At 33.6% G+C, this 13,406-nt stretch overlaps 1 protein-coding gene across 1 annotated transcript in view; it reads left to right on the top strand.

Annotated features, from left to right (window-relative positions):
- Window positions 1-13,406, top strand: part of LOC116160072 (transcriptional regulator ATRX homolog) — a 40,706-nt gene that overhangs the window by 2,335 nt on the left and 24,965 nt on the right. Inside the window, exons 2-18 of the mRNA XM_031473206.1 lie at window positions 3,812-4,910; window positions 4,962-5,229; window positions 7,930-8,025; window positions 11,173-11,238; window positions 11,397-11,462; window positions 11,590-11,652; window positions 11,707-11,778; window positions 12,248-12,298; window positions 12,351-12,407; window positions 12,456-12,515; window positions 12,567-12,632; window positions 12,677-12,787; window positions 12,844-12,894; window positions 12,942-13,007; window positions 13,054-13,125; window positions 13,174-13,221; window positions 13,268-13,330. Of these exons, the coding sequence (XP_031329066.1) occupies window positions 3,829-4,910; window positions 4,962-5,229; window positions 7,930-8,025; window positions 11,173-11,238; window positions 11,397-11,462; window positions 11,590-11,652; window positions 11,707-11,778; window positions 12,248-12,298; window positions 12,351-12,407; window positions 12,456-12,515; window positions 12,567-12,632; window positions 12,677-12,787; window positions 12,844-12,894; window positions 12,942-13,007; window positions 13,054-13,125; window positions 13,174-13,221; window positions 13,268-13,330 (2,358 nt within the window). The 5' untranslated portion in view covers window positions 3,812-3,828. The remainder of the gene's footprint in view (window positions 1-3,811; window positions 4,911-4,961; window positions 5,230-7,929; window positions 8,026-11,172; window positions 11,239-11,396; window positions 11,463-11,589; window positions 11,653-11,706; window positions 11,779-12,247; window positions 12,299-12,350; window positions 12,408-12,455; window positions 12,516-12,566; window positions 12,633-12,676; window positions 12,788-12,843; window positions 12,895-12,941; window positions 13,008-13,053; window positions 13,126-13,173; window positions 13,222-13,267; window positions 13,331-13,406) is intronic.

The following is a 13,406-nucleotide window of genomic DNA, read 5'->3' on the forward strand; positions in this document are numbered from 1 at the left end:
CCAAAGATCTAGGACTAAATTTGTACTTACATGGTGAATGTAACAATAAGTAGTAAAATAAAGATTTGTTGAAAGATGGTGGAATACTATGTATGGGTTAGGTCTACTAAAGGGAGCAATAAACAAAATATATTAAGTAGGTACTGCTATTTATTTTCAATTTCTGGATTAATTTAAAATAGTTTGTGTTTTCTAGCATCAGACTGAAAGCCAATTCTGAAGATATTTATGTCGCTATATACAGGAAGTGCCACAACGAATGCCGGCTATTTATATCTATTTTGAAAATTTGGCTATACCTTACCTCGATAAGAGGAATTCATCTGGAAGATTGTTAAGTTTGTGACAGTTCTGGTGATACAGGATGTTGATTTCGATTTTTATCATTTCATCTATAGATTCCACGTGAAATTGTATACAGGGTGTCCGAAAAGTTTGGACTATCGTATATATCCATTTTATCGAGAGATATTTCAAATAAAAGTTATTTAGTATTTAATTTTTTATCACATAGAATTTTTTATTTTTTTAAAACAAAAGCATAATAAACAAAAAATGTTGTCTAACTTTTTTGATACCGTTTTATTCTTTTTCAAACATGTAAAATATTTACACTCTTGCATTGGAAAAATTTTGAGAATGCCGCGAAATACGCGCGTAGGTGTATTTCAACATCATCTAGCCACTCATGACTGTTTTATATCAAAAAAAGTTAGCAAAAGGTATATTTTGATATTAAAAAATTTTTTTTATCTGTTGCGCTTTTGTTTTAAAAAAAATTCCATGTGAAAAAAGATTACATACAAAATAACTTATTTGAATCATTTTTTGATAAAATGGATATATACAGGGTTAGTTTTTTCCAATGTTTAGTATGGGGTTCTCGTAAACCGTAAGAGATACGAAGTCGCTTAAATGAATGAATTTTATGTAGATTAAGTTTGCAGTTCAGAGTTTCTTGTAACTATACAAATAACAAAGTTATGGTCAAAAAACCGAAAAAGGTCATTTTCGAAAATGCGTTTGGTTTATTTATTTTTAAACATATCAACAAATAGTTTTAAAGACGCCTTTGTAATTTTTTCTCAGCTTTCTGATGGGGCCAAAATAAACTATCGAGTAAATCACATCAACTTTCTTATTTCTTATGGACGCATTATTGGATTTTTATGTCATTAGATAGAGAAAAAAATTACCATCTTTCTGTTAATGTACTGCCCTTGTATGCCAGCGTAGGTCGCGTGGTCGCTCCACTTTAGGCCATATAATAGAAATCCTCCGTCTATAACCCCCATACATTGCAGAAAATCAGTGTTGTCGTTGGAAGGAGTAAAAATGTTGTAGAAAGATGATTTTGTTTTTTGTTTTCCTCATGCCAGTCATCAAAGAACGACATGGGCACGCAGCTAGCATATAATTGAAGCAGTCAGCAAGATTCTCATCATTTTCTTTAATTTTTTACTTTGCCTTTATTTTTGAGTGGGTGGGGTTTCAGCCAAGGCTGCTCTACCAACCCAACCTACTATACATTTACAAATATCCATGCCCGAACTCGGATTCGAACCAGGAACCCTTAGTACCACAGTCCAGCTTGATCTGTGCCACACGGCAGCCCAGTATTCAGGGAGTGGCAAGTATAACTTTTCTTAAACCGCGTTGACCTTGAAATTTCATATAATTTTCGCGAAAACTTGCTCTCTTCTACCATTTGTTTGCCCTACCTTTACTTTCGGTCTGGCTACAAGGGCATAATGATGGTAATCTGTTGAAAAATGAGGACAAGGTCAACAGCAGTGTCGGTATTCTTCACTTTAATGGGAGACGTAATTAGAGACAAAGATAGGACTCTTCTATCCAGTTTTGCACCTCCAAAAGTGTTGCCTGTCTACTTTTCCAGGCATGCTTTACTTACTTGTATAGCTGTGTAGCAATTATTGTCTGATTACCAATCACTCCCGTTGCGATAGACATGATTTCTCACACAGCTGAGTACAGGTTAAACGTCAGAAGTATGGACGAGAGCGGACGGCTAACACCCAATCAATTGCAATTGAAGCAAATTTTCTGCTTGTACATCTATACAGGGTCATTCTTCACGAGCGTCAGTTAGAAAGATATGGAAAACCTTTGAAAATGAAGATAAACTGATAAGTTCTTTAAGGGTTTTAGCACATAATGAATTGAACTAAAATATTTTCAAGATGGCGCCACTTCCGGAAATACCGGAAGTAGCCATCAACTTTGTTATTTTAAATAGGGACCCCCTATTTTTTTCTACATTTTCGGATTGTACGTCGAATTTGGAGTACAACGATACCCCATAGTTGACCCTTTTCTCCAAGGGCTATGCCGATATTCAAGTTTTTATGTCAAAAATTGAATTTGCAGGGGTAATTTTAAAAATTTATTATTCGAAAACGGTGAGAGATATTGCAACACAGTTTTCACTGATTTATTAAAGAAGATCGAATTTTCTTATGGTATGCGTAACAGTCTAAGAAAGTGAGAGTACGTCATTTTTCAAAGCTCTCAACTTTTAAACTTTTAAATATCCATAACTCCATTTCTTCAAATGACACCCCCCATTTTGTTCTTCACCCTTGTTTTCCTTTTTCTCAGACCTTTAATTTGATACAAAATGTCAAAAGCTCCTTTAAACGGTTTCCGAGATATTCCATGTTTTAGTTACTTCTTGTGGCCAATAAAAACAAAAGAATAATATCAAGCGACTTAATTTTTTTATCAATTTGCCACAAGAAGTAACTAAAACATGGAATATGTCGGAAACCGTTTAAAGGAGCTTTTGACATTTTGTATCAAATTAAAGGTCTAGGAAAAAGGAAAACAAGGGTGATGAACAAAATGGGGGGTGCCATTTGAAAAAATGGAGATATGGATATTTAAATGTTTAAAAGTTGAGAGCTTTGAAAAAGTGACGTACTCTCACTTTCTTAGACTGTTACGCATACCATAAGAAAATTCGATCTTTCTTTAATAAATCAGTGAAAACTGTGTTGCAATATCTCTCACCGTTTTCGAATAATAAATTTTTAAAATTACCCCTGCAAATTCAATTTTTGACATAAAAACTTGAATATCGGCATAGCCCTTGGAGAAAAGGGTCAACTATGGGGTATCGTTGTACTCCAAATTCGACGTAGAATCCGAAAATGTAGAAAAAATAGGGGGTCCCTATTTAAAATAACAAAGTTGATGGCTACTTCCGGTATTTTCGGAAGTGGCGCCATCTTGAAAATATTTTAGTTTAATTCATCATGTGCCAAAACCCTTAAAGGACTTATCAGTTTAGTTTCATTTTCAAAGGTTTTCCATATCTTTCTAACTGACGCTCGTCAAGAATGACCCTGTATACTTCCCAAATGGTTAAAGTTACGAAAAAACTTGTTATACTTTTTTTGTAGGAAATTTAATGAGCTATCATTTTGTAAATATAGTTTGTTAGTTTACAAGATATTGGGGAAAAATCGAAAAAAGTGACATAAAAGCCAAAATGGAGGCCTGTGGCGCACTGCCCACATATGGGGTTTTTAGATATGATCAAGAGAACATTTTAGGCCAAATTATAAGCTTTTTATTTTTATTTGGTGATTTTGGTAATAGATTGACTGGGCTATAGTTGACTCAAAACTGTTTAATTTATTCTACTGGTTTTGCATGGATATTGAAGCGCGTTTGTATAGATCTATACAATTCTTTTGTTAGATAAAAAATCTACAACAATAATTTGTGATTGGCGTTTTGTTTGCTATTTGACACACATACCTAATTAAAATATTTGTTTATGTTACAGTTATCTTATAATTAATCATGGGAAAAACGAGTCCTCTCATCGATCTGCTGGGAAACATCTTTAGGCACATAACGGACATTCATAGTATTCTGAATAACTCGAATGAACTCAAGAAGGTTTATGTCAAAACAAATTTTGATGATGCAGACGAAGTAGACAAATTGATTAAGGCCGCTAAGGAACTAATAGACAATTTAGAGAAAAAAACTACCAAACTTCATACATATTTCAATACAAACTATACCAGTTGCATTAAAGATCTGAGCACCTCCGGATGTAATGGGAATGCGCCCGCCAATAATGATAGTCGCAATGTCGAATCAAATAAAGAGGCTCCCCAAGAGAACGCTAATTCTGAAAATGAAGTGGATAGTACCGAACCTGCTGAAAGAAACAAATCCAGTATTGAAAACGGAATTGACACAAATGCTCCGAGTAGTAGTGATATTGTGGATGATAATTCCCAGACTGTTAGTAATAGCTCGAAAGATATAACGGCTGACGAACAGCCTGATTTTACACAATCCAAAAATTGCACAGACGCATCGAAAGTTTTTTTGAAATGCGTCGATATAAGTAAATTAGTAAATCCGAGTATTTTACCGCACCTTACTACGCCAAAATCTGCATCTAAAAAGGGAAACGATCCTGTATTTATTATCCTCGACTCAGATTCTGAGGATGATGCGTCAAAAACTTCCACCAAGAGGAAAAAGAATGCGGATAGTAAAGGTAATGCGAAAGTAAAAGGTAAAAAGGATAATTTGTGGAACAACAAATTTGAAACAAGTTCGAATGCTGAAAACTCGTGGTCCCAGAAGCGATCGACCAGAAATGCGAAAAAGAAAAAGGTAACTTACGTGATCAGCTCGTCATCCGAGGTCAGCTCCCTTAGCGATATAGTCAGTGACAGCGAAAGCGATTTGCCAAAAAAAAAGCGGGCGCCGCGATCCAAACAAGTATTTCACGAGAAACAAATATTAAGCTCGCAGAGCGATAAGAAATTTAGTTATAAAGCGTATGTACGGTTACAGAGGGTCCCATGTGAGAAGCTAAAAGAAAATTATTTGAAGCAAAGAGAAAGACTTGAAGTAGAAAGGTAACCTGTAATATTTTTCCATTCACTTCACTTTATTGCAATTTGTTACAGATTGGCAAATTTAAATAGCTTGCAAAAACGGTGTCGTTCACCTACGAATTCTACAGATTCAGGGAAGAAAACTAAACGGAATCGAAAAGAAAAGTCCAAGGACGCAGATGCGTCTAGAGATTCTAGTCCTGTTTCTGTTGTTTTATCCGATCTAGATTCAACACAGGCAGATGACCAAGCTTTATGTAATGCTGTGAGTGAATTAAACGCCTCCGCTGAGCCTGATAATGGAAAAGTTTCAGATAGTAACCCTCTAGGAATAGTTTTGGTGAGTTGGATAAATCACATCTTTATAATACAACTCGTGACCTTTTGGAAATTTCATCAGTATTTCTTTCTTATCATTTTAGTATAGTATTTACTATCATTTCGATCAGTGAACTGAACTGAAATATCCATGTGCCTTTCAAAAAGTGAAGTTCTACAAAGCATTCGTATTGATTCTTTGGAATATGTCGACAAATAAATAAGCAAAATGGTAATCGCTTCTTCCTTGAGACCTATTTTCCTTAAATTTTCCATTAAACCTTTGATTGGTCCATGAAACAAATTTACGAAATTTGTACGTGATCTAGATTCTGAGTATAGGAGATTTAAATAAATACCAAAATCTCTAGTATCAACTTAAAAATGAACAAAAAAATTAATGAAATAAAAAATCAGGTATAAATTGTGCGCAACTCTTGTACAGATAAAGCGCATTTTTTAACTTCACCAGTAGATTATGTATGTCTCATCCAGACGATTTATTTTGTTTTTGTGAGTACAAACTGTTTCCGAGATATTCACTCTTCAAGTTTTGACACCACCAGTGGATATATTTCTGCCAGACGTACCAAACACTCTTTGTGAGTACCCGCCTCCGACCTGTTCTTGAGATATAGGGAATTATATCTCAAAAAAATAACGATTTAAGTCGATATTATGATTAAATGATCACAAAAAATTCGATATGTCGATCATGGTATTCAAGTCTCCAAATTTGATTCCAAAAATTTCGTGGCTGCGGGTGGTAGGAAAATGCTTTTTAAGTAGAGTTCCATTACAATCAGTAAGCATTATTACAAGTATCGTAATATCGACTTAAATCGTTTTTTTTGTTATTTGTGACATTTTCGATTAACTACATGCGAAATTGGATCACTCACTAGTAGGCGGGGGACACTTTGTAACCCAAAGGCCCAATCTTCAAATGAGTATAACTTTTGTTTGAAAAGTGATAAAAACTGTTCGACAATTTTGTTCCTTAACTCATCAAGTATGTACACAACAAATTTCGTGGAATTCTCTCCATTTTCGTTGTCCGACCAAGAATTGCAGTGGGACTTTTTTTTCGAATTTTCAAAAACTAATTTCAGATTCGTGATTTTCATGTTCAAAAACCCCCAGATACCAAATTTCGTCAAAATCAGAATTTTTTTGCACCCCCAAGTAGGGGTGCCCCCTTTCGTGGTAGAAATTTTGAAAAAATTTGGAAAAAGAGCCTGTCTTGATCCCTTCTATCACTCAATTTTTTTTTTATACAGTCATGTAACACCCTGTATATTATAACATATTTTTCAGAATGTTGAAAATGACATGTTTCTACCGTCAGCGATTTTTATTGACTGATCTTAGTTACCATGGATATAATAAATAAAACAAAGTCTCAGTGAATCCATAGCTTACTATTTACAAACTATAAAAAATAAAGTTTTTAGTTTTGGTTCATGGCTAAAATAAAAAAAATATAGGTTATGATACATCAGTGTAATCCTAATCAGGAGAAAGAATGCAACAAAATTGACGTTTACATGGATACAGGTTTGTTCTTTCTGATTTTAAAAATATACAATATGTTGACATTTGTTTTAGCCGTTTTTGAAATAATAAATAATAATTGCAAATATGGCGTATTATTTACTGACACTTACAGGGTAAATCGGTAAGCGCGGTGCGCTCTCTACCCTGTCTTTCAAAAACGTTTGAGTATATAAAAAAGTGTTTTGGTAAAATTATGGCATTAAAACCATAGGAAAAGAGATATTTGTAAAAAAACGATTTTTGTAACCTTTGACCTTCAATATCTTAAGACGCGGACACCATATTTTATGAGACCTTTGAGACTTATGACTGGACTATACCTATATGTAACTTATACAGATGTTCAAAACCTTATTAAACTTCCATTTTTTGAATTTTTAAGGAATAGGTACTCAAAATCATCTCTACTTTTTACACTAACAGATGGCTTCGACAACAAGAGATATCTTTGTAGAACTGTCTTATCAGTTTTCATTTCTATAATGTCCATACCACCGCCACCGCCGTTAGGCGATTTTGGGATTTGACGTAAAGTTCCGGAATACTAAGTAAAAGGTTTCTTGACCTTTGTACCAACATGTGACCTGATCCCGACCCTAGTCAGGGAGGTAGTACAAAAGTGCGCGTGGACCTTGTTCACCCTCCTGTCGTAATCCAGAATCCAGCTAAGCGTATTGTAAGGTTTTTCTAATTTTTCCCTATTATTTTCTAAATTAACACCATTCATGATAAGGTAGTAAGAAAGAGAACCGTATACGTAACTTTAAAACATTGCTGAAAAATTATGCTAATGCGTTTTATTCAAGATGTCGATTACATTAGAACATGTTTTTACTGTTTTTTTTTAACGGAACAATATTCTTTAAAATCCATTTTCGTATTCTGTGTCAGTCAGTTAAAATAATAAATTTCTCTTTAGTGTAAAAATGCGCAAGAAACAAATATGATAGACGACTGCGAGCATTTTTTTAAAACCCAACATTTGATTTTTAAATGAATTTCGGCAATAAATCCAATTGGCAAATCATCATGTTAATTATTTAATAATATACAGGCCATAATTTTAATGTGTGACTAGACATGTGATTTCACATTCCTGGTTGTAACTAATTTTTGATTTAAATCTCAAAACATTTCGACTTATTGAAGTAAAATATTTTTTTAGGATGCCATTAATTCGGAACTCCAACCATCTCATAAGTCTGATGAAGATTCTGACCAAAATAAGGAAACAACACAGGAGCAAGGCAGTAAGGAAAAGGTTAGTGTAATCGTTTTTATTCGTAATGTATGTTTTTTTTGCTATTGGAATTACATTAGATTAAACAAAAGACTAGGTTATTTTGATTTTTCGTTTATTAAAATTATTTGTTGGTATTTTAAATAACGTAATTTTTCATCTCTTAGTTATGTTGTGTTCATTATTTGGGATAGTAGTGCCACAGATATACACATACAACAGATTGCTAACTTTATGCATCTTATGGGTAACACGTTTAGGTATACTTAAAAACGCCCTCTATTGAGCAGCAGATAATGACAGACGGAAAACGTAGCGGAAAATGCATAAATCCCTAAGCGTCATATTACAGTTGTAAACGGTACATGTTTATGTTGCTGCTCAATAGAGGGCGTATATTGAATATACCTCTAAAGTCACTAAATATAGAAAGTACCGCAATCCATTGGGCTCGTGTGTTAGAGAGAGAACGCATAATTTTTGCCCAAAAATGGCGGAAGTTACCAGATTCTAGTAACTTTAATGTTAGGGATTGTTCCACCTGTTTGGAGATATCTGTATATATTTTTATAAAACATGACAGTACTATGAAGTTAGGTTATAAAAATGACAGCTATTCAGATTTTATTTGTCAATTTTTTTAAGTTGGCAGCAAATTTGCCCAAAAATGGCGGATGATTGCGGTACTTTCTATATCTAGTGACTTTAATACCTCAATGTGTTACCCATAAAATGCATAAGGTTAGCAATCTGTTGTATGTGTATATCTGTGGTAGTAGTATATAAGGAACAATATGACTAATTAATGGTGACCCAATAAGACTGTTCCTCGGCCATATCTCGGGAACCGTTCGTCGTATGACTTAGGGGTAAAAAAATATTGGGTAAATCGGTTATGAAGAATCGCTGGAAAATATTTTCAAGTTCTAAAAATGACCACCAGAGAGTCTAACTCCCATTTTAAATATTAATATTGCATTTTCTTTAAATTTCGCATAATAATAATAATATATATTCAGGCTAACATACATGGAGTACTTACACATCGTCAAAAATATCACAGTCACTTATCTAAACAAATGTTTAGAAGTATCACAGGTAAAATCAAAAGTTAAAAATTCTTGATAGCTATAGAAGCATTGGTTACTTAAAAATGTTTTTATTTTATTCTTAAATTCTATTGTGTCTATGTGTCTTAGGTGCGCAGGGATGCAGTTAAAAAATATTTGAGATTGTATTCTAGGACCTTTTTGAGTTTTGCAGAGTCGACCGAAGTTTACTCGTACGTCATCTTTGTGCCTCGTGTTGTGGTGATGTATTTGAGAGTTTGTTGTAAATGAGTGGAAATTCTTCTTTGCGTAGCACAAACACTCAAGGATATAGGCACACGGCAGAGTTAATATATTTAGATGTTTGAATGCTTTGCGACAGTCTTCAAGGTACCCCAAACCCGCAATTATGCGCACAGCTCTTCTCTGCATTCTAAATACCGCATTGCGTTTCCCTGAATTACCCCACACTATGATGGCATAAGTCATAACACTATGAATTAGAGCACAATATGCGTTAATTAGCACTTTCTGAGACACATTTTCTGCTAACGTTCGTAGAAGGTAGGTGGCTTTACTCATTCGAGTTACACTAAACATTCTTTTTTCACATTTTTAAAGAGAACCAGTTTATCTATCATTTTTGTAAAAACAAAAACTCAGTTATTTCAAAAACAAAGATGGCGTGGGGCGTTCAATTGTTATTGCAATAACCTGCTTTTAACTTCTTAACCGTTTGATCGATTGTAACAAATTTGGTATCGTTGAAAAGACCATTCTTTGGGCAATAGGAATCAACCAAAGTATAGTTAATTTCGTTGAATCCTTCTCCGCCAGGTGGTTAGTATTGACACTATTATCCAAAATCCTAAAAAAATCAAATGGAATGATATGACTTTTTCTTTATGAAAAAGTAGCCAAATAACACCCAAAGAGGAAAACCGTTTTTCAAAATGTCGTTCCTAACCTCAAATATTGGGAAAATGAGATTAATTAATTAATAAATAAAAGGCTTAAATTGTATCTTATTTAACGTATTTCCTGTATTTGTCGATGGCGCGAAAGATTGTTTGGAAAAGGACCCTACACTTTTAGGTAGGCCTTGGAAAATTAAACAAATGAAACAGGACGCATTAAAAAATAATAACTGCTGTAATTTGTAAATTATTCTGTTGTGTTTACATTCAGAAAGTGCATTTTTTTGAATTTGTAATCTTTTCCAAAATGCCGATTTCTAACCAAGAAGCATTTAATATGCTGGCGACGATGGTTGCTGGTGGATTCGGATAACGCAAATAGAAGATGTGGGCAGCGATGGTCGCATTTTGGTTAGAAATCAGCATTTTAGAAAAGATTACAAATTCAAAAAACTGCACCTTCTGAATGTAAACACAGCAGAATAATTTACAAATTACGAAATACGTAAAAAGTAAATTTAAGATACAATTTAAGCATTTTTATCAATTAATTAATTAATCTCAGTTTCCAAATATTTGAGGTGACGAACGAGATTTTGAAAAACGGTTTTCACTGGCCTCTTGGATGTTATTTGGCTACTTTTTCGTAAAGAAATTATTCCATTTGATTTTTTTGGATTTTGGGTCATAGTGTCAAAACTAGCCCCCTGGCGGAGAAGGATTCAACTAAGGTTGATTCTCATTGCCCAAGGAATGCTCTATTCAACCATACCAAATTTGTTAAAATCGGTCAAACGGAAATTAAAACAGGTTATTGCAAAAACAATTGAACGCCCCACACTATCTTTGCTTTTGAAATAACTGAGTTTTTGTTTTTATGAAAATGATAGATAAACTGGTTCTCTTTAAAATGTGAAAACATTTTTTTAGTTTATTATTCGAAATTTAAAGAAAATGCAATTTTCAGTTTTAAGATGGCAGTTACGCCCTCATTTTTAGAACTTGAAAATATTTTCCAGCGATTTTTCATGGCCGATTTACCCAATAATTTTTTACCTCTAAGTCATATGACGAATGGTTCTCGAGATATGGCCGAGGAATAGTCTTATTGGGTCCCCCGGTACAAATTACATACTGTTTATCTTTGTGTGCAATGTGAAATAAATAATAATGGGTGATTAATTGTACATGCTTCTGTTTAGGACGGATCATCTGGTTCTCCAGAGGACGTAATCATTGAAGAGAATAACGACAAATCACAAGAAAAGGTATGAGTTAATTAATGTAGTTTAATTATGTCATCTGTGTTGCTATTGATTGATGTCGATTTAATAGCGCATTAGTGTACCTACTGGACAAGAACACAGATTTGTCACTACTAAATTTAGCAGAAAATTTCGCTCTTGATAGCGTTTGCCATTTTTAGGAAAACCAACCTGATGTCACTAGCGAAACTAACAAAGAAAATGATGCAACACAGGCAAAAGAAAAGGTTTGTTTCTTTTCGGCACATTAATTTCAAACTTACATTTTAACCTGTTAAACACCTTTTTGCATAAATGCAATTCCTTTTAAATTACACAAAATTTAAATTTAGTTTGATTCTATTCTTCTTTTAGGAAAAGTTGAACGCACCTGAAGGTGAGGGTAACAAAAACGATGATGAGACAACAAAGGATAAGGTTTGTATTTTTCTTTAAAATCTCTGTTATTTATAAAAGTCATTTGTTGGATAGGAAAATGATTCTGACCGTACAGATATTGAAAATGAAGACAAAGATGATGAAAAAGAGAAATCAAAGGATAAGGTTTGTATTTTCACCATTCATCTTTTTTGAGTATTCTTTCTTTGAATATGAACCCCTTCATTGTGTTCCTTCAGAATACATGTGACCATCATGTAACTGTAATCCAGGTGGAAAATTTATCTTCGGATTCAGTATTAGATATTATAACATCAAAGTGTCAAAAAATTCCCCTACTGAAAATCGTATGCGACTCTTCTGTATCTGTCACTATTTGTTGTAATCTTTATGGCTTGTATCATTGTAATAATAATAATAATAATAATAAATTAATAGAAATAATCTCCATAACTTGATTGTGAATAATTGCATAATATTCACTAAATACGAGGGTTTAAACCATCCTATTAATATTACTATAAACTAAAGTGGGAATCATGAAAGATTGGCGCTCATGTGGCTTTCTGTGGTGTATTTTCACTTCACACAAATTTACACTTATTACAAATTTAGTATGCTTCTTTCTTTTAAGGAGACATCTGAAGATGAAAGTGAGGACAAGACAAAGAAGTCAAAAGAGAAGGTTTTATTCAATCATAGAATTATATTAGATTTGAATAACATTTACATTTTAGGAAAGTGATGATAAGAGCAACTGTGATGGTGAGAAAAATAAGAAATCAAAGAAAAAGGTTCGTTATACCAATGCTCTTTGCTCCTTCACGTATTATTTTTTCTAGGACACCACTGATGATGAAAGTAGTTGCGAAGATAACAAGAGAAAGAAATCAAAGGAAAAGGTTTATGCTTTTTCATTGTATCTAATTGGTCTTCATTGTTTACTATTTTAGGAGAAGCATTCCTCGTCAGAAGCAGATGAAAACAGTAGGAATGATAAGAAGAAATCCAAGGAAAAGGTTTGTACCGTTGCAACTAGCCATTAGTGTCACCTTTTATTTAGCAGGCAACAGATGATGAAAGCGACAATGAAGATAATAAGAAAAAAACAAAAGGATCTAGCTCGTCAGATGAAAGTAGCGAGACTGAGAAAACGAAGAAATCAAAGAAACCGGTTCGTTTTTTCTTCAACTGGTTGGCTTACTTTTTTTATATCTGATTATGTTTTAGGAGACAACTGATGAAAGTGATGATAACAAAAAGAGGAAAAAGAAAAAAATGGTGAGTAACTATTAAAAAGAAAGCTTTAATACTTAAATTTTTCGTAGGCGAAGCGTTCAACCTCATCAGACGATGAAAGCAGTGATGATGATAAGAAGAAAAAAAATAAGAAGGTAAGCCATTACTTGTGATTCATACAGCTTAATTTTCATTTGCTAGGAGAAACGTTCCAATTCGTCGGATGATGAAAGTGGTAGTGATGATGGCATGAAGAAAAAATCTAAAAAACAGGTTAGATCATTTAATGTCAGTTTATTTTACATCAACTGTTTTCTCCAGTCCACAGATGACGAAAGCGATGAGAGAAAGAGAAAAAAGAAGAAAAAGGTGTGTGCTTAAGAAACATTAACGATGGTATAATTCTTGTTTTTAGGCAAAGCGTTCTAGTTCCTCAGATGATGAAAGCAGCGATGACGATAAGAAAAAGAAACAAAAGGTACGTATTTGTACATATACAGGGAGTCCCAAATCGCGGGATTGCTTGGGTAACTTTGCTATTACTGATCTAAACA

Source organism: Photinus pyralis, unplaced genomic scaffold, assembly GCF_008802855.1.
Source record: "Photinus pyralis isolate 1611_PpyrPB1 unplaced genomic scaffold, Ppyr1.3 Ppyr1.4_LG1, whole genome shotgun sequence".
NCBI lineage: Eukaryota > Metazoa > Arthropoda > Insecta > Coleoptera > Lampyridae > Photinus > Photinus pyralis.